At 48.8% G+C, this 21,715-nt stretch overlaps 1 protein-coding gene across 1 annotated transcript in view; it reads right to left on the bottom strand.

The window, feature by feature from the left end:
• The window catches only part of AMT (aminomethyltransferase), a 194,883-nt gene that overhangs the window by 86,447 nt on the left and 86,721 nt on the right, over positions 1 to 21,715 (bottom strand). Inside the window, exon 3 of the mRNA XM_085625050.1 lies at positions 5,849 to 5,929. Coding sequence (XP_085481176.1) covers positions 5,849 to 5,929 — 81 coding nt within the window. The remainder of the gene's footprint in view (positions 1 to 5,848; positions 5,930 to 21,715) is intronic.

The raw sequence follows: 21,715 nt of genomic DNA, 5'->3' as shown, positions 1-21,715 counted from the left end.
GAATCTTTCTGAAGATTTTTTATAGGAGGCTCAGCATGTGGAAACAGGAGGAGCTGACTGCGTTCACCTGGCCATGTTGAGATACTTGCTCAAGATAGTTAACATGTCTCTAATGCTTTATACTTGAGCTTTGTGTTTCAGCGCCTGTCCATCGTTTTAAATATCTACTTCAGTAGCTGCAGACGTGAGAACTAAAAGATTCAAACTGAGCCCCACCAGAGGAACTCCAGCCGCCACACATCACAGGCATCTATGGAATCTTCTTCTCCTACCTAATCTTATTTCCTCTACCAGTGAGTTGGTTGCCTGATGTGTCCATGAAACGAACCGGAGGACAGAACAACAAAGTTTGCGTAAAAAGGAAAAGTCTGACTGATTGAACCAGTTGATAAACAAAGCCCAGTTGTTTCACATTCACTTGAGGGTATTAGAATTAATTTGTTTTTGAAGTTCTGAAGATGTCCCTTAGCAAGAATGGTGGCATCAAGGGGCACACCAGTAGTGAAAACCAAGAAACATCCTTACACATGCCAAATAATAGGATGTGTCTCTGAAGAGCACAATAGCAATAGTCATGGTTTGGTGATGGGGATAAATAGATTCAAGGTGAAATTGGTAATGATAAGCAAAACAATCAAAGGTTGTAAATAAGGATTACTGTACCATATTTATCGATTACCTAAATGGGATTTAATGCATTAATAACTACACTTACCAGAATGTATACGTATAATGGTCACATCAGGAGACATGCTAGTATGCAGTACTCAGACCTTGTTTAGGTTAGTATTCAGTTGTTAACTTAAAATAATGCATACCTGTTTTAGTTATCCCATCAAAAGTTTGATTACTTACAAGACCAAAGATACTATAAAAGTAGGTGCAAAAAGTGGTCACTAATTGCGATTCGGCTTTTTTGTGACCACTATTTTATTTTACAAACCGACCTACATAGTAATAGACCGGTTCATGAAATAATGAAACACAGAACTTTCTCCCAATTTTATATTCATTAGCTAGGTCTCAAGTTACGACCAGTGATTGGCAATATTAACCCCTTCAGTGCCCATGACGAGCTGGACTCGTCATGGGCTGCGGTGGCGCTGTGCCCATGACGAGTCCAGCTCGTCATGAACTCCGCCCGCTAATACAAAGCGCGGCACTGGGCGGGGAAAGGGGCGGGCATGCAAGGGGTTAAAAGGCAGTAGATCACAATCCCCGTTACTGTATTCCAAAACAGAAATCTTTTATAAAAAATGTAAATATTTTTTTTTTTAAAAAGGTGAGCAGTCCTGGTTTCGGAACCAGAGCTACGTTTAAAAACCAAAACAGTTTTTCATTTTAGAAAACTTCAATGAGAGCAGGAAGTGGTATAAACCTACTTAGTAATTTTAATCTGGCAGCTGATCTCAATTACAGTGGCAGGAAACCTAAAGTGTTCAAGGCATTGCAGGCATTGGTTCAAGAGCATGGGCTGATGGATTTGTGGCATCAATATAATAAAATGGATGATGGGTATACATATTACTCAGCTCCTCATAATAGATTTGTTAGGCTCGACTATTTTTTGGTCCCAGAGCAGTTTGTCGAAGTTTCCTCTATTCATGTTTCTCCTAGGATCATATCCGATCATAATGCATTAATTGTTGAGTGTCTGTGGCCTCGAAATAGGATGCCTCTCAGGCAGTGGTCTTTCGAAAGAAAGCTTTTGCTTGATGAGGCCTACCAGGCGCATATGAGGAATTGGTTAATTGAATTTCTCGATATCAATAGGGGCACTGCCCCCACCGAGGTGGTGTGGGATGCCTTAAAGGCCGCAGTGCGCGGGGGACTAAAAGTATCTCCTCGTTCCGATGGAAGCAAGGGCAAGATCAAATGAACTCTCGTCTGGAGGAGCTTAGAACAGCAGAAGTAGTATTGGCCTCTAAAATTAAGAATGGTTGCGATATAGAGCAGTCCCAGGAGGCTGTCGCAATAATAAAATCTAACCTTCTTGAATCCTTTGGTTTGGATCTGGCCGCCAAGTACCTTTTATACCGAACGACTATGTTTGAATTTGGTGAAAATTCTGGTAGGGTACTCGCGAAGCGACTTCACCAGAAAAATTTACAGAGTCGTGTTACTAGAATCCAGGATGAAAATGGTACAGTTGAGGATACTCAGGAAGGAGTGAATGGGGTATTTCAATAATATTATATAAAGCTTTATTCCGAAGATATTGATAGTGCTCAGGTAGAGTCTGAGATTGAGGCTTTTTTATGGGGTAAGGATACTATGAAGGTATCGCTAGAACAGAATGAAATACTATCGGCCCCTATTACATGGGAGGATTTGGTGTCAGCGGTCAAAGCACTGGCCAATGGCAAGGCCAGCGGGCCAGATGCGATACCCCTCGAGTTTTAGAAGACCTTTTTATTAGAAATTCAGCACGATTTACTCGCTGTCTTTACGGCAGCTCAGAAAGGTATGGTTCCTGACTCTTGGCGGCAGACTACAATTGTTCTGTTTAAAAAAAAAGGAAAGCCAGAGTTAAGCCCGTCATCTTTTCGGCCAATCTCTCTTATTAATAGCGACTCCCAAAAATGTTCTAAAATATTAGCCTCTAGATTAGCTGAGGTCATAGTTCCTTTAGTATCCCTTCGTCAACACGGATTTATTCCGGGCCGTGACACCACAGATCACGTTCGGCGTGTTATTGCTTTATTGGACTGGGCTCAGGCCACGGCCTCTCCCCTCAGGGTGATCCTGTTGGACGCTGACTAGGCGTTCAACGGGGTCTCCTGGGGGTTCCTGTGGGCCGTGCTTAGTTGGAAGGGCTTTAGTAAAGAGTTCATTCAAGCCATCCGGTCATTATATATTTCACCGGAGGCAGTACTTCGTATATCGGGCCAAGAAACTAGCTATTTCAACATCAGTAGGGGCACTCGTCAGGGGTGTCCGTACTCACCTCTATTGTTCGCCTTATATATCGACCCGTTTTTTAGCCAAATTGAAGGGGATAGGAGCATACTACCAATAAGAGCTGGGGGTACAGAGTATCGAGCTCTGGCCTATGCAGACGACATTGCTGTGTTAACCTCTAATGTCTCCTCTGCTTTGCAGGCACTTATGGTGTCTGCCGCGCAGTTTGGTGCAATATCTGGTTATAAGTTAAACGTGGCTAAAACTCAGGTAGTTCAAACACCTGATATGCCATATTCTGGCAATTTAGCTGTCCCTGAAGCAGTGTATCTTGGGGTAAGAATTTCAGCGGCAGTCGACTCTATACCGGACTTAAATATTCTTCCGGTAATAGATGCAGTAAATACCAAATTAGAACGATTGGATCACCTTCACTTATCTCTTTATGGTCGCTGCAGTGTTCTTAAAATGCTTATACTCCCAAAGTTTTTATACCTTTTTAGCACCATCCCTTTAGTATTATCACAAAGCAGTCTGCTAAAGGCAGATAGGATCTGCCATAGGTTTTTGTGGGGGTATAGGCGTTCTCGAAGGACTGCTAAGTGGATGTGCCTCCCTCGGAATCGTGGCGGGTGGGCAGTACCCAATTTACTGTTATATTATTGGTCGGTTATGATACAGGCTTTTGGAATACCGCTTTTAGGAGATAAATTTGAAGTTCCGCTATCTAACTGCCCTACTATTTTCGAGATTGGTTTAGGTACTGCGGCTAAGGGTATTCTGGTTGAAGTCCTTGAACCAAGTTACTTTAAAAGGACCAGATTTAAGGTAATTAATACTTTGTTCCTTATTTGGCAGAAAATTCGGAGGAAATTATATATCAGCTTAATGTCTATACTCCATTTAAAGCATCTCGACTCCTTCCTCCCCTTATTTTTCAAGATCAGGTAATGTCTAGATGGCAATTACAAGGGCTGCGGGTGATAGGAGATTTGGTAGGGGATGGCCAATTATTACTTTTTGTATTTTTGAAGGATAAATTTCAGTTGCATTCTCATGATTTTTTTAAGTATTTGCAGGTTAGAAGCGTATGGTCTAAACATCTTGTTCTAAATCCTTCTCTATTTGACAAAATAACTATATTTGAACTTATCCAAAAGAAAGCCCGAATTGGAATAATATATCGGTATGTACTCTCCAGTCTACCTGACGATTTGGGTGCACAAGGATTAAGCTGGGCGGATAAATTGGGAAAGACTACTATTGATTTGAATCCGGCCCTGTAGTTGGCTAGTAAAGTTTTGGTTTCTGGCAGTCTTCGGACTCAAAGCTATATGTCGATGTTCGATCTTAATTATACACCTGCAAGGATTGCAAAATGGGGCAGTAGAGCAGGGGATCATTGTTCTAGGTGTGGGTTATATGCAGCAAATACAATCCATATGTTTTATTCTTGTCCAAATCTGAATTTTTTTTTGTCAGACATAGAATGTTTCATTAACGCCACACTCAAGATCCAGTGTACTCTGACATCTGAGATGGTGATAATGGGTTATGACGGGGCAGTGACATTGGGTAATACATGGTACACTTCCGCATTTTTGTTTATTTCCATGTCTATGATTCGGTTATGTATAACTTCACAATGGCTTTCTCCTGATGCCCCGACATTTATAAATTGGAGAACTAGATTGCTTGCTATCCATAAGTTGGAATCTTCAGTATACTCAATAAAGGGTAGGCGGAGGCGGAAGCTTGCTTCTAAGATTTGGTCTCCAGTGGAGGAATGGATTAAATAGCTGTTATGTATATATTGTTGATAGGATAAGGCTTTGCTCTTCTCATTTGTTTGCCTGGACACCTTTCTTGGGTTGTTTTTTTAGGATTTGTTATTGAATATGTTATCCTAAATGAGAAGCAATGCTTAATATATTTATATGTTAGGACTGAAAGCCATGACTGTATTGTCTTGTGTTAAAAGGAAATAAAATCAATAAATAAAGTTAAACAAAAAAAAGAGAGCAGGAAGTGGTGGTGCCCTGGACCATTACCTACTCCCCATAAAGCTGCCAACACATATCAGTTATCACCTGAAAAGGTGATTAGATAATTGATCAGTTGTTTGCAACCGAGATTCTGGTCACAAACCCAGTGATACATAGCTTAGTGAATATCAGTTTGGAAGAGATGTCCCTAATACCCCCCCTTCCATATTGCAATTCGATAATCATTTCTTAATCCATCTTGCGATTTGGAAAGACTTGAGATCTGAAAAAACTTTTCTGAATCACAAAAAGGACTTAGTACATCTTAAAAGGGTTTTGGAGTCGCAAAGCCTGGATATTGCAAAACTAGAGGGTTTGCGCCTGCAAGAACCCTTAGTACATCTGGTCCACAAGGCACTAAAACATGCAGACATGGGTCTTGATTAGGAGTGGCTTGGAAAATGTCCTGGCTTTCCCTCCTTCTGCCCTCACCCACCAGAGATATTGGAAATTACATGGGGTATATTTGGGATTCCACGTTACATGTGACGAATCTTGGCTAAATAACACTGAGCAGCCTTATTTCTGCTGTACTCCTAATTCAGATGTACCCGGTAAACCTGACGTGCCCCCAAAGTCCCATTACCAGGCCCATCGAAGTTAATGGGCCACACGTAATGAGACCGGATACATGATAGTGAACACTTATGTTTTGTAAAAAAATAAAACAGCTTTGCTTTCTTTCAAAAGAGATGGTGTGCCAAGATATTGCGAAAGGTGGAGAGGTATTCAGTGCTTAAAATGTTAATGAAGATACCATGCTGGAGAAGTACATAAACAAATACACAAACTGAAAAAGTAAGAAACACAAATGTCAGTTGTAGAAAATATGACCGGTTAGTAACTGTAATTTGCAAAAGAGAAAATAAAAATCACATGAAGTTTCAATTTGTCGGATTTACCTGGTTCTGCTTCAGCTCTGCAATGTCTCCAACCACCAGGCTCTCCATGAACTTTACACGGTCTCTGCCAAACACTTTAGTCTGAAAAATACAAAAACATGGTATGTCTCAAGGAATACTGCTATTCGAGCTATCAAGTACTAGATTAAATAGATTTACCATATAATCCCATGGATATCAACAAAGCACCAGCATATGTATAATCCCATGGAAATCAACAAAGCACCAGCATACATATAATCCCATGGATATCAACAAAGCACCAGCATACGTATAATCCCATGGATAACAACAAAGCACCAGCATACGTATAATCCCATGGATTTCAACAAAGCACCAGTATACACATAATCCCATGGATATCAACAAAGTACTAGCATATATATAATTCCATGGATATTAACAAAGAACTAAGCATAAATATAATCCCATGGATATCAACAAAGCACCAGCATACACAACATGAAGAGAGCAGTCTACATGAACTGAGACCAAAGTGTACCAATGGATGCTGGTAGAGAGCCTTAGGATAGTATTACCTTGAACAACTAGTTTCACTGACATGAATGGTTCCAGGAAACCTTTCACTATGGTATCATTATGCTGCCCTAAAACAAAAATGTATTGGATGGAACAATAGTGGGCTCCTTGATGCTAGCAGAGTGTAAAGATGAAGGAAGAGGTACAATTGTGCACAAAGTGATAACTTTCGGAGGAGGGCGAGGAGTATGCGTGAAAGGATGCATCAGGCACTCCAGTCTGATTAAAGCAGGAGGTCGCGTCATGGTAGAGTACTTCCCAATGAAAGCGATAGTTTGTGGGGCTCATAGGGAGCCTATTAGATCGAGGACAGTATGTGGTACAAAATGTTGCAGCATGCTATGAAAGACGTGGTATAGAACTGCACAGGTTTACTGGCCATAGTGGACTGATGTAGGATTGCGGTGTAAGAAACTACAAAAACACTCACACAATGGCTACAGGTAGAGTATCATGTTGGAGTGAGCAAGTAACCGGATTAGGAAAAGCATGGTGCAGTCCAAATATTCTCCTGGCTACTACAATAGACGCCCAATCAACTCACTGGTGACTGGTTGCTAAGGCATATTAGAAAGACTGAATCATATGGGACTGGTGGCTATGGAACTATCACCAAAAAGTCAAGGGGGTGCTACCTTAAGTCACATTCATTGATGGAGCCACATGGGACTGCTGAACAAGTCTCCTAGGAAGTTATGAGGGAAGTGGTAGCTACTTGAGCAAAGGACACAGGCAAGATGGAGAAAGAATGTACTGCTGAGGCCTTTTATTTGGTGGCTGAGCCAATTAGTAGTTTTATGGCCCTATCAACTTTTGGTACTGTGGTTTACCATTGGTGTAGCAGGGCCTTAGACACTACTGCACTCTAAATGGATAACACATTTAATACAGGTCTACACTTGGCTCATAAATGCTAATGAGCGCATGCAGTCAATGCGTACTTTGAGGATGGACCAGATCTTTGTAATGTACATCCTGTTTTACACAAGTACTATATATTGTGCTGTTTTCCCATCTTTCCAGTTGGCTAGAATGGCTTGGCTCAACTGGAAGGTCAAGGAAACCTTATTTAAATAAAAGAAATGCTGTCACATTAGAAGATTTGAGCCTTTCAAATGTGAGAATCCGTCTGTGTGCCTGAATTCTACCACATGCTCACCAACCTCCACGCTCTGTTCTTGTATTTTACTGCTCATGAGATTCAGCAAAGAAATGTGCTTTTTTTTATTTTATTTGCTTGGCTCATGAAAGCCTGCCTCCTTCTGATGCACATACACTTTGCAACGGGTTTCAAGCAGTGCACCAGAAATACCAACAAGTCTTAAGCATCAGCGTGTTGCACAGATTGTATAGTGTGTCTGCTAAAACTGAGTTCTTGCACCTTCTGTAGGGGTGTGTGATGCACAGGAACAGATTGGTGTCAGTCCGGGGCAAGAGTTGCAATAAACCCATCTGAAGAAAACCGCCAGAGAAATACGGCGGGAGTTCCCATGAGCTCCTGCTGCCACGGCTGCGATGGAAGTGCCTTTGTGGATGGGTGCTAGTCAAAAATTGATAACCTTTATGTACAGGACTCTTTAAAAAGACAGGGTGAAGACCCCCATGAAGGCAAGACAGCTGTGCGATTAGGATCTAGTGGAACAGTTGACAGATGAGGAGTGGAAGGTGACGTGCACGGGTGAAGGTGATGTCCAGCAATTCGCATTTCCAGTTGGCACACAGTTTTCTCCACCGTACTTATATGACCCCCCTCAAGCTGCACAAAATGTATACACATAGATCACCAATGTGCCCTAAATACAGGGCGTGCAAGGCCACATTCCGACATATGGTATGGACTTCTGCTATTAATATGTACTGGTAACGGGTAGCGTATAAATTGACATTGATCACAATATACAAATTAGTGTTATATTTAAACATTGCAAACCACACACCATTAGCAAATTTAGGAACATGAAAATGGATTAAATCAAGGGGACGATCCATAGACTCCAGGGAGCAAGATCTCAGAATCCTTGAAATTAGAACAGATGAAAGAGCAATATAAGAAATATTTCAATGGTCCACCATGATACAGCTGGTGAAGAAGACAAAAATAATGAGTCAAGTGGAGGGCAGAAAGGAGAGGGAGTTGAGGTACTGGAACACTGACCTATAAAAGCTGAACATGATGGGAGTGTGCATATGGGACAGAGAGGGAAGGGTACTTTTTCTGTGCATTATGTCCCTAAGGTTCTGGATATCCATGTGATCGACCACGTTAGCACTGCTAGCATGATAGAGGAGCGGGGCTCAAATGAGTGGGTGCAGAGGTTTGATCACAAACTACTGTATTGACTGTACACCTGAGGCATGACAATTTAGGCATAACTGATGTTGGGACAGAATACTGTGTCTGCAATATTCTTGCTTTTGTTCGACAAAACTATAATAAAAAAAGTTCTTAAAAAAACATAAAACTAGGGGGGCACAGCTTGGCAAGCGGACGTCCAGCCCGCAATGAATCCTTAATTTATCCTGACTCTCCGAAGATAATTTATCTCCACAAAGATCCCGCAGTCCCGCGACATTGGGGACCTGTAGTGTCGCGGTCTAGTGGACGCGCGCACTACGTAGTGACGGAGATGTGCGTAGCGGCCGTTTGGACGCTACTGCGCATGCGCGAGCGATAGCGCGCGAGCGAGAGACGCGATCGGAGCGTGTTGCCCGGCGCTCTCTCTGAAGGTGATCCAAAAGGTGAAATAAAGGTTCTATCTACCTACAGAACGTTTCCTGTGAGTCTTTGGGGGAAAGCTACATATAGCCAGGCACCCAGCAACATTACAGTGGCGACGAGGGTGGGATAAGGAGAACCCTATGTGCAACAGGTGGAAGGTGCCCCCCTAACCTGCATCAGAGAAGAAGCCCACCAGGAAAGATACCACCCTACGCGGTAAGAAGACCGGAGGGGCCAAGGGCAGACACCTACACACCGGGAGAGCGCGGCAGAGGCAGATAGAAGCCGGGGAGTGGCACGTGGGCAGCGGAGGAGCCAGCCACGAGGTAGAGGATATCGCAGGCGGACAGCGGAACCGCAGAGGAGATCCTGGCGGAGTCAGGGGACGACGGAGCAGCCAGCTCGAACGCAGTCCCAGGTACCCGAAGCAGGGGAGCGGGGACGGACGCACCAGGTAGCCCAAGGAAGCAAGTGGACGCCAAAATGAGTGCACAGTCATCGACTCTGACGACGCCGATTCCATTCCTACCACGCCCGGGAGAACCCATAATGAAGTGGGAAGACTGGAGGGAGTACTTCAAAAACTACCTGGAAGCGCTAGAAGATGAGCACGAGGAGGCGTTCTCTAGTGCCAGGAGGAAGAGGATACTTCTACACAACCTAGGACCAGAAGGGATACGAGTGTTTCAAAATCTCACACCGACCACCAGACCAGTAGGGGACACAGACGTGTTCACCCACGCCATAGAAGATTTGGACAACCACTATCGACCAGCAGTGTGCACCTCCATCGACCGCTATAACTTCCAGCAGAGGAAGCAAGAAGCGGGGGAATCCGTAGATGACTGCGTGGCGGCGCTGCGGAAGCTGGCGATGACGTGCAGATATGGCGGACTGCAGGACGAATTCATCAAGGACCAGATCGTCATGCACACGACAAGCAAGTCAGTACAGGACAAACTATGGGCGAATGGAGATGCGACGCTGAACGAGGTGATCGCCATAGTGAAAAGAGCGGAGCTAACAAAACGCTGTGCGGAAGCGGCCAAGAGAGAACCGGCCCCCAGACTCACAGTCAACAAGGTGGACGACGCGGACCACCAGACGCGGGGGAAACAAACGACGGGGGAGTACAGAGGAGCGGCCAAAGGGAAGCCAAGACCCGGACAGACATGGAAACAAGAAAAAGGCGAGGCCATGAGATGCTACAGGTGCGGCAGCTCGAACCATGCAGCGCACGACAAACGGTGCCCCGCATTCAGAGCCAAGTGTGCGTTCTGCGGCCTAGTTGGTCATTACGAAAAAGTATGCCGCAGAAAAGGAAGACAGCAGGCGGTGAAGTTCGTGGCACAGGACGAGGGGGAAGAAGTAGAAGGCCGTGAAGAAGACGAAGAAGTCCTGTGTATTGAAGACCAGGTACTGGGCATAGAGGGGAGAAGAACGCGCAAACCCCAGTGCGACATGATCATAGGAGGCATACCCATCACCATCGTGGCGGACTCAGGATCTCCTTACACGATCATTCAACGTTCAGTATGGAACGAGAGGTTCAGACCCACGTGGGGCGCACAACTAGAACCCCCCGACATTCGACCGGTCACCTACACAGGGGACCCAATCCCGATGGTAGGGTTCAAGACAATGAAGTTCCAGTTCAAGGAGCGGAGTGCGCTCTGCAAGCTGTACGTCGCGGAGAAGGGACCGTCAGTCCTGGGCTGGATGGACCAAGGAGTGTTGGGAATACAGCTGAACCCAGGAGGGGACACCCAGGTGATGGGGACTCTGGACGGAGAGGAGTCGACGGCAAAAAATGGCGGAGCAGGCACCCGAAGGTCTTCGGCCGGAAGATTGGGAGACTGGAGAAGTTCTCCCACAAAATCGTCCTCAAAGAAAACGCCCGGCCGGTAGCGCACAAGGTACGGAACATCCCGATTGCGGTAAGGGAGGCGGTGCAACAGGAGCTCCTCCGACTGGAAGAAGGGGGAATCATTGAGCCCATCGACAGCGCGGAGTGGTTGGCACCTTTGGTGGTGGCCATGAAACCGTCAGGCAAAGTGCGCCTCTGTGTGGACCTCAGGGAGTTGAACAAGTGCATAGTGGTGGAAAGGTTCCCCTTGCCACGCATAGAGGAAATGTTGGCCCGCACGAAAGGAGTGAAATGGTTCTCCACCATAGACTTGCAATCGGCATACCACCAGGTAGTGCTACATCCGACAAGCAAAAAATTGACATCGTTCATCACGCCGTTCGGCTGCTACCAATTCTGCCGCATGCCCTTTGGTCTCGCCTCGGCAGCGGCGGTGTTCCAGAAGCTAATGGCCCGCCTATTCAAGGACATTGAGGGAGTGCAATACTTTCAGGACGACATCCTAGTGATGGGGACGGAGCTGGAGGACCATGACAGGAAACTGTCGGCAGTATTGAAGATCCTGGAAGAGAAGGGCCTAACAGCAGAGTGGGAGAAGTGTCATTTTGGAATGACGTCAGTCACCTACCTGGGACACGAGATAGGGGCGCAAGGAATAACGCCGAAGAGAGGGAACGTGAAGGCCATCTGCGAAGCACCGCCGCCCACCTCCAAGGAAGAAGTACGGTCATTTCTAGGGATGGCAGAGTACTATAGTAAATTCGTCCACCACTTTGCCACAAAAACCCACCACATGAGGCAACTCACGAGGGACAAGACGGCGTTCATATGGACAGAGGAGACGCAAGAGGAGTTCGACACAGTGAAACGGGAAATTGGCGGAGCGATCCCGTTGCAAGGATTCGATCCCCAGGAACGGTCAATATTGATGACGGACGCGAGTGAAAAGGGGCTGGGAGCGGTGCTCATGCAGGAAAGACCAGAAGGCGGAACGGAGACGATCAGCTTCGCGTCCCGGACGCTGACAGCGTCGGAACAAAAGTTCAGTGTGATAGAGAAAGAGATGCTAGCGGTAGTGTGGGCCATGGCGAAGTACCGTCAGTTCCTGTGGGGAACCAGATTCCAGGTGAAGAGAGATCACAAGCCTCTCGTGAAGGTACTGACATCGGATGGCCATGCCAGCGCCACGCCCCGGATTGCGAAAATGACACTGAAACTCCTGGAGTACAGGTACGACGTGGAGTACATCCCGGGCTCCAGAAACAAAATAGCGGACTACCTCAGCAGGGCATCTGCGATGGACAGCGCCTCCAACGACAGGGAAGACGACGACGAGATGGTGGCTCTGACGGACGATCCGGAAAAAGCCATCAGCAGGCAGGAATGGAAGAACGCGTATGAGGCGGATGGTGACATGGAGGAAATCAAGGCGTACATCGTGCGGGGATGGCCGGAAAGAAGGAGACAAAGATCAAAAATCAGGCAGTTTTACAAAGTCAGAGAAGAGCTGTCGGTGGGCAACGACGGAGTGTTTGTCTACAGAGGTGACAGGGTGGTGCCACCGGAGAACATCGTACCTACCCTGCTAGCCATACTACACGAAGGCCACCTGGGAATTGTGAAGACAAAGGCCAGGACAAAACAAACCTACTGGTGGCCAGGGATGGACACGCATGTAGAGAGGCACGTGAAAGACTGCGCGCAGTGCCTAGGGGCGGACAAGACACTCAAACCCATGAGACCACCCTTAGGGAAATTCACAAACCCCAGCAACCCGTGGGAAGAGGTAGCAGTGGACATCCTGGGGCCAATACTGGACGACCAGGGGATCCCCAAATATCTATGTGTACTAGTGGATAAATACTCGAAATGGCCAGAAGTGCACATCAACGAGATCATGGACACGGACGAGATACTACGCTTCCTCAAGGCGGTGTTCCTCCGGGAAGGCATATCCAGGAGCATTATCAGCGACAATGGCCCCCAGTTCATCTCCGACAAGTGGGTCACGTTTGCGAACAGGAACGGCATAATACTCAAACACACCTCGATATACCACCCATCCAGCAATGGACAAGTAGAGAGGTTTAACAGGGTGCTGATGGGCTCCATACAGGCGGCCATCACAAGAGGCAAAGACTGGGAGAAAGAGGTGCTCAGCACGATATGGGCGTACCGCATCACCCCCACCGGTACGGGGTACAGTCCCTTCCAGATCTTACGGGGACGGCAACCCTTTACCAGAGACAATGTGGCGTGGCAGGAGAAGACCATCACCAGCAAATGGTCTCCAGCAGTGGTGCAGCACAACCTGCAGAAGGCACAACGCATCTATACAGAACACTACAACCGCCACAAGAGGACAAAAGAGACGGCGTTGGAAAAAGGGGAGTGGGTCAGAGTGAAGCTGGCAGTCCTTAAGCGGAAAGGAGAAAGCAAGTACTCCCCACCCCTCAGAGTAGAAGAAGTGTATGACCGGGCGGCACTGCTCAGCGACGGTAACGTGTGGTCACACGAGCGCATGGCCAAATGCAATAAGATCTTACAGTGGCCCCGAGAGTGCACGGAAGGGGAAACCCCGGCAGAAGGGCCGATAAAGGACACAGACTCATCCGAGGGAGGCCACGGAGAGAACATGAGCGGTGAACAAGAGAGAGAGAGAGAGACAACTCTGGGGGAAGACCACTAGAGAAGATGGCGAGGTAAAAGAGAGAGAGAGCCAGGGCACTCCGAAAGGTACCGACGGAGGCCCGGTCGCAGAGGGAAGCCGAGAAGGACATTCCACTCCGGTAAGACACACCCGGGGGGGGAAGAGCAGTGGTGAGACCATCCAAGTTCAGAGACTTTGAAATGGACTGACCTCCGGGTCGGGGACTTTGTGTGTGTGATATGAAAAGGGGGAGATATGTAGTGTCGCGGTCTAGTGGACGCGCGCACTACGTAGTGACGGAGATGTGCGTAGCGGCCGTTTGGACGCTACTGCGCATGCGCGAGCGATAGCGCGCGAGCGAGAGACGCGATCGGAGCGTGTTGCCCGGCGCTCTCTCTGAAGGTGATCCAAAAGGTGAAATAAAGGTTCTATCTACCTACAGAACGTTTCCTGTGAGTATTTGGGGGAAAGCTACATATAGCCAGGCACCCAGCAACATTACAGGACCTTGTCCTTAGCTGCACCGGGGTTCACCTGGGGGCTTGTGGCAGCGCTGAGGAAAGAGCCTGCTGGGGGTGCAGCCGGGCTGCCCGGCAAGAGACCGGGACGTCGCGCTGAAAATCGCCCGACTCCGCAGGGGAAGGGAGAGCGGCTTCCTGGGTGTGACATAAGAGAGGGGCTTGCTCTGGGTCGGCCGGCAGAGAGCAGCAGGAAGGGGATCGACCGCAGCCCGTAGCGTGGATCGAGGCCGGGTACGGCTGGACAGCCCGGCGGCCAGATCGGGCCACGGAGGTGAGGTGTGGCGCCTGGGGCCGGGGGGCACAGGCCTAGAGCTGCACTCGGCACAGTAAGTGAGCCGGTGGCCTCCTTGCCCCGCGGGATGAACGCTTCCTCTTTGTGGCCCGAGACTTCCCCATTCAGCGGTGGTGGAGGCCTGGTGTGTACACGACTCTTGGGCCTAGTGGGATCCGAGCTGCTGTGCTCGAGACTTCTCCCCTCTCTCCGCCCTCAGCCTACATTGCAGCGGGAGCTCGGCGGCGCCATCGAGCCGCGGCGATGGTGGCGGGCTGCCGCGACTGTCGCCGTGTTCCTGGGCCTGCCCAGGGCCCCATCTCAGGCACAGGCTTTCTTCTACCCCCCAACCCCCCTGGCTACAAAAGACACCCATATCGGCGGTCAGACGGACCACGTGGCGTAGCGGGCATTTGCGACTCTGCAGTTGGATGGGATCTGAGTGCGCCAACCGGGGAGTGAGGCCTGGAGATACGAGGTCTGAGACGGCCGCGGAGCCATAGGGGGCTCGAGCGGGTGCTGACGCTTGCAGTGCCTCTTGCCTTGGTTTCTGGGCGCCCACGCAGCTGCGCCTGGCACTGCGGGAGCCTTGGGTTGACTCATTGGCCCTAGTCTTGGGGCGGCCTCATACAGGCTCCTGTTCGGCGGCCGCTGTTGGGGGGGTTTCTCCTCTTCCCCCCTCCCCTGATTTCCCTGGACTTGTGGGCCCCATTGACAAATTTACTGGTCCGGGTGCAGTGGCTGGGGCTTCCGAAGGGCAGCAGGGGGCTATGCCAGACAATGCGCCACTCATGGCTGCTATCACCCAATCTAGAGAGATGTTGGATGCCAAAATAGCGGCGGTTGGCGCTGATGTTATGCTTCTGCGGCAGGATTTGCGCAATGCGGTATCACTCATGCGGGGGATGAAAGCGTATTTCCGGAGTGGAGGACCATGTCACCACACTGAAAAAAAAGGTGGCTGTTATGGAGGCCGCCCAGAAGGGGCTTGCGCCCAGAAGGGGATGCCGAGGTACGGGCCCAACGCAATAATCTGCGCTTCGTTGGGTTTCCGGAGGGTATGCGAAGGGGGCAACATGGAACACTTCCTCACGCAGTGGTTGGAGAGTTGGCTCCCTCCGGATGCCATGTCCCATTGTTTTGTGGTGGAGAGGGCCCACAGGGCTCTCATGCAGAAGCCCCCTCTGAGGGCCCACCCACGACCAGTGATAGCAAAGCTGTTGATCTACTTACATCGCGACGTGATACTGAAACAGGCCCGTCTCAAGGAGCCCCTGCTCTATGACAACATACGTATCCTCATTTTTCCTGATTACACGCGGCTGGTGCTGCAACAGCGGCAATCGTTCATGGCAGCGAAGGCCCGCCTGAGAGACCTCAAACTTCCGTACGCTCTTCTGTTTTCTGCCAGATTGCGAGTTGTATATCGCTCCCATACCCACTTCTTCGACTCTCCGGAAGAGGTCTTCAAATGGGCTGATGAGACAGTACGTGTGCGGGCACACACACCGCCTGGAAAGGAATTGCGGCCGCGGCGCCACTCTCAATCCTGTGGCGCTTCTTCCCGGAAGGGTTCCGCCAGTGGGCGGCAGACATTGGCAGACTGATTGCTGGGTCCTCAAGGGACTGTGGGGCTCTAAAAACTAAGTACTGTAGGTTGGAGAGATTCTGATAAGGGCCGGGCCCTCTGCCAGGCCCTCGCTCGCCAGGGACGTGCCCAGGAGACATGGGCTGTAAGTTGGGGATCCATTGGTCGGGGTGGCTCTCGTGCCCCCGTTGGGGGTCGGGAGTCAGTCCTGCCGCGACAGATGCTTCAGTGTTCTAGAGGTATAGGGTGGGGGGGTTTGTTGGGGGAGGGTTGTTCATGGTTTCAGATCACACTGTTATTGATGGTCCGTTGCTCCTCTTGTATGCACCAAAACATTCTCTTCCTCTCTGTAGCTGTAGATACAGTCCCAGATGACTAGTTTACCCACTAGGGTGTAGGTGACCCCTGGTACGTTCAGCATTGTTAGTTGGAATGTGCGTGGTGTCTTGGACAAGATTAAATGGGGGGCATTCTCCAGCAGGCTAAACGGGCAGGGGCGGACATCCTTATGCTACAGGAAACCCACCTTATGGGTACGAAGGCCCTTTGCTTTCAGCGTTACAGGTTTCAACAGGTCTTCCACGCCGGCTTTACGAGGGGATCACGGGGAGTGGCGATATTGGTACACCGCAGGGTCCCCTATACACATATTAAACAATGGACAGACACTCAGGGGCGTTACTGGTTTCTCCGGGTTAAGATCGGGGAAGACCCCCTGGTGCTAGGCAGTGTTTATGCCACCCCCACTGCAATGGAACCTGGTAGAGCAGCTCATGACCCTTTGGGCAGACATACCTGATGCATTATCCGTGGTTGGTGGGGACTGGAATGATGTTATGGACCTGGCTAGGGATAGATGGAGGGCTGGGGGTGGACCGGAGGGTGGTCGTTCCATGAGGTTGCTCTCCCTAGTGACAGCGCTGGATTGGGTGGATGTATGGCGGCGCCTCCACAGAGATAGTCGGGAATCCACCCACTTCTCTGCGGTCCATGATTCCTACTCCAGAATCGACTACCTCTTTGTTCCCAGGTGGCGGTTGGCAGGGTGGTGTCCTCTGAGATTCTTCCACGGGGCCTGTCGGATCACTCCCCGGTAGCTCTCACGCTCCAAGTAGGGCGAAAGAAACAACCGTTCAGATGGCGCCTCTCGGTGTGGCATCTGCAAAATGAGGGCTATGGGGAACACATGAGCGAAGCTATAGATCAATATTTGACGATTAACGTGGGGTCAGTTCCCGGAGCCGGGACAGTATGGGAGGCACTGAAACCCACACTGAGGGGAGCAGACATTTCCTGGTGCACGGCAGCACATAGGGAGCGCAGGGAAGAGCTGCTGCAGGTAGAGGCAGGCATAGAGGCACTAGAAAGTAGGGGTCGGGAGGCAGAGGGCGGCCAGGCGCGGAGACAGTTATTGTTGGCTCAACAGAATTATGCAGCCCTTCTGATGGATGAGGCCCGCCAAGCCTGGCTGGCGAAGCGTAGCAGGGTATATTAGTGGGGCGACAAATCTAGCAAGATGCTACATCGACTGTCAAGGGATGTTTCATTCTCAAGCCCTGCCGGGCGTCCTGGGCCCAGCGGGTGAACCACTTACAGATCCACTGGCCCTTGCGGAAAGCTTTGCCACATATTATACGGATTTGTATGCTCCCAAGGAACGCTTACACGCCGCCACTATTGATAAATTCCTAACTGATCTTCCGCCTAAAGCCGTCTCGGATGAGATAAGGGAACAGTTGGAGCTCCTACTGACTGATGAGGAGCTGGGCGTGGCTTTCGGGGAACTGAATCCCAGGAAGGCGCCGGGCCCAATGGGTTCCCTAGTGAATTCTTTAAAAGCGACTTCATGCAACTGGCACCTCATTATCGATCCGTGGTGGAGGAGGCTCCCGAGCGAGGCTCACCTCCCCGGACTGGAGAAATGCGGAGGTGGTGGTGTTCCATAAGCCGGGCAGGCCCCCGGAGCAGCATGCTTCATATCGCCCCATTTCCCTCTTCAATGTGGATGCGAAAATTCTGGCCAAAGCCCTGGCTAATCGTCTGCTGCCCCACATCACCACCCTGGGCCATCCGGACCAAGCCGGGTGTATGCCCCAGAGGGCGACCAGGCACAATATCAGGCAGGCACATGTGGCGGTGGCGGCTATCCAGAAGCTGGGGGTACCGGCAGCGCTCTTATTGGCTGATATGGACAGGGCGTTTGACTCCCTGAGCTGGGTGTATTTGTTTGCGTTGCTGAGAAGACTCAATCTTGGACAGCGCTTACTTTCTTATCTACTTTCCCTACCAGGTGGGGCACACGGCAGGAATGCCCCCTGTCCCCATATTTATTTGCTCTGGCTACGGAGCCATTGGCTGCATGGGTGCGCATTGATGCACAGGTGCGGGGATTTGAATGGGCGGCGGGACTATCAGATAGTATCACATTGTGTGCGGATGATGTCCTTTTCTTTCTCACAGCTGTGGACAAGACGGGGCCGCGGCTACTGCGGATAATGCAGATCTTTGGGGAGACGTCTGGATTATATATGAATCCCCGTAAGTCCACGCTATGGATTCTCTCAGATCGGACGGGTGCTGGCGCGTGGATCTCCTCTGTTCAGCTGGCGGTGGGGGGGTTCTGAAATACCTGGGCGTGCTCTTGTCAGATGTGGCGGCGGTCTCCTGGGAGCGTAACCTGGTTCCGGTGTGGGAACGAACACGTGCAGATATCAAGTACAGGTCCCGAATGCCCCTTTCAATATATGGCAGGTTGGCCATACTTAGGACGGTGGCGCTCCCCCGGCTCCTCTATCAGTTACAGAACAACCCCATCAGATCCCATCCCGGTGGTTCTGACAGGTGAATGCAGCGCTTGGGCAGTTTCTATGGGAGGGGGGAAGGGTGCGGGTGGCTTTGCGTACCTGTTTCTTTTCCACTTACTGCGGGGGGCTAGCGTCTTCTGATGTATATTCGTATTATCAAGCATCGCATCTGCTGGTCCTTAATGAGTGGTGGTACGGCAACAGGGATGACCCAGCATACGCGGTGGAGCAACAACTCATGGGACATCACTCGCTGCATACCCTTCTTTATTCAGCACCTTTGCAGGGTGCGCTTCCGTCGGCTACTAGGGTAGTGTTCCAGATCTGGAGACAGGCGCTGCAACGGATGGGGTGGTGGAACACACTGTCCCAGGAGACTCCCGTCTGGAATAATGGGCGCCTACCGCAGCTGGCGGCCTTACAGGGCTTCAGGGGTGGGATAATATCGGCATCTCAGTCCTGGGTGATGTAATGAGGGGGCTGACGCTCAAATCCTTTCAGGACCTTCAGAAAGAATTCCTCATGCCGCAATCCCAGTTCTATCGCTATCTTCAATTTAGGCACGCCCTGTCTCCCAGTTTGTAGGCGTGGAGTCCTTGCCGGAATTCAGCACATTGGAGGCAAAGGTTTTTATGGGAGACCTAAAAGAAAAGAAAATTTCCCAGATTTATCAGTCCCTGGTTACTCATTGCTCTTCCACGCTTCAGAAACTCCGAGGGACTGGGAGGGAGATGTAGGTCCACTGAGGGAGGAAGACTGGACCGAGGCCCTGGCTGCTCCACGGGGGGCAGCCATAGCCATGCGACTCCGCCTCATCCAGTTCAAATACTTACACAGGGTTTATTTTACACGAGAGCGCCCGTGGAAGGCGGGGCTGATAGCCTCTCCTATGCGTCTTCGATGCAGTCGAGAGCAGGGCACGTTTATCCACACGGTCTGGCATTGTTCTTCCCTAGATCGCTTCTGGAGGGGGGTATTTACCTGCCTTTCAGAGGTCCTGGGGTCGGAACTCCCCCGTACACCACGATTGGCCCTGCTTCATGTTATCGAAGGAACAGGAAGCAATCTGTACAAGCGGCATCTGATGCAATTGGGCTTTACTCTAGCGAAATGGGGCATTGCCAGGGCATGGAAGGCGCCAAGGGCCCCTTCGGTGGCCTGGATTTTTGTATGGGGTTGGAACAACCTATTTTTGTGGCTAGGGTATGCCCGCACAAACACTACAAGATAAGGAAACGATGGGCAGATTATCGGGGCCTGCTATTAGACCCACCATCAGCAACAGGCTTACCCATTGGGCTGACTTATATACACATGTTTGGAGTGCAGAGGTGCTGTGTGGGGGGGGGCCAGTGGGATAGACCGCCCTACTACATTCATAAGCTTTGATCAGGAGTATGAGGACTCAGCGCGATCGGGGGGGGGGGGGGGGAGTTGGGGCAAATCTTTATATTGTTATTCATGTTTTATTATATCTATGTGAAAAATGTCAAAGTCATGATTTTTGTATGGTCTGATTGTGCAGTTGTCTCTGGCGTGCAGAGCCCTGCAATATATGTGTATCTTGAGTAATAAAATTTGTTTCGAAAAAAAAACAAACCTAGGTGTGTGTGAAATTCACAAAACTTGCTTTCATGTAATTACACAAAATTATGGTGAAATTACTCGAAATTACGCAAAATGTAAATCCATCATTTTGTGCTATATTTTAGCAGAAAATGCATCCATGCGTCAATTTTTGACAGGAGGACACATGAAATAAAAGCACCACAAATAGCAGCCACACTTGTTTAGTCATTCCTGTGTATTCGTGGTAAATTTTGACCATGAATGGTGCATAATTATGCAAGGCCCCACATAAATAATCTACTCGACCTAAATATAATGCTCTTGAACCATAAACTGGTTTCAAATTATGTGATTCTGCGCAAATCTTTTAATTCACTGAGTCACCATTTTCTTCTTGATCACATGGGAGCACCTTCAAAAACGCTAATCAAAATATCGGCTGTACAAAAACACTTTTGTTAGATTCAATAGACTAAACGTTTGCTCCATATATAATACACATCTAGCAATATAAAGGCTACATATGACTACTGACTTTCTCCTTAGATCACTAACCGCATAGTCATCAGGGCAGGAGCAGGAATGTTTCTCAAATTATGTTTAAAAACTATCATGTTTAATAAATACATACTTGAAGTATGAAGTGGTAGAACACTTATTTGCAATCAGAGATTTTCCATTGAAATGGCCACAACATTTCCCACTGACATGTGGTTTTACTGATATATAGTGAATATGTTAAAAAATTTAGTTTCAACAAATATGAGTCATATGTGCATCACTGAGTAAAGTGCTCCGATTTGTTGAGCTTCTATTTAAATCTTTGTTTGCATCACACTTCTACATTACAAAAAAAATATTCTTTCTTAATTCCGAATATATTTCGAAATAGTTGTACTATTTATTTACAAGCTGTTTAAATGTTGTGTTGGAAAAAAAAAAACATCTTACAGCCTTTTGTTTCGCAATGATTGTCAGCTCACTACACAAAAACCGCCAACTGTAATAAGAGAAAGCTAAGTAAACACCATTTTCCAGAATAAGATAAGCAGCAATTAGTAAAAAGACAAACTGACCTTTGTCCTTGAACAGACAGCAAATGTGTCAAGATAAAAACAAGATTTAAAGGCCTCTTTATTGCTTATTCACTTTCTAAATGAACAGAACACCTGTTCCTTCCAGCTTAAGTTTGCTCACCAGAACATACGAGTAGATGCTAAAAGTAGCTCGGCCTGATAAAATCTGACTCGCCATAGCAAGAGAGTAGATTTTTCGAGGCCTGTATGCAAAGTGGATTAATTGGCAGAATGTTAGGAGTTTCGCATAAGAAGCATAATG

This window comes from Triturus cristatus, chromosome 9 (assembly GCF_964204655.1).
Source record: "Triturus cristatus chromosome 9, aTriCri1.1, whole genome shotgun sequence".
Lineage (NCBI taxonomy): Eukaryota > Metazoa > Chordata > Amphibia > Caudata > Salamandridae > Triturus > Triturus cristatus.
Note: the sequence above shows the minus strand (reverse complement) of the source record. Positions and strands in the feature narration are given on the sequence as shown.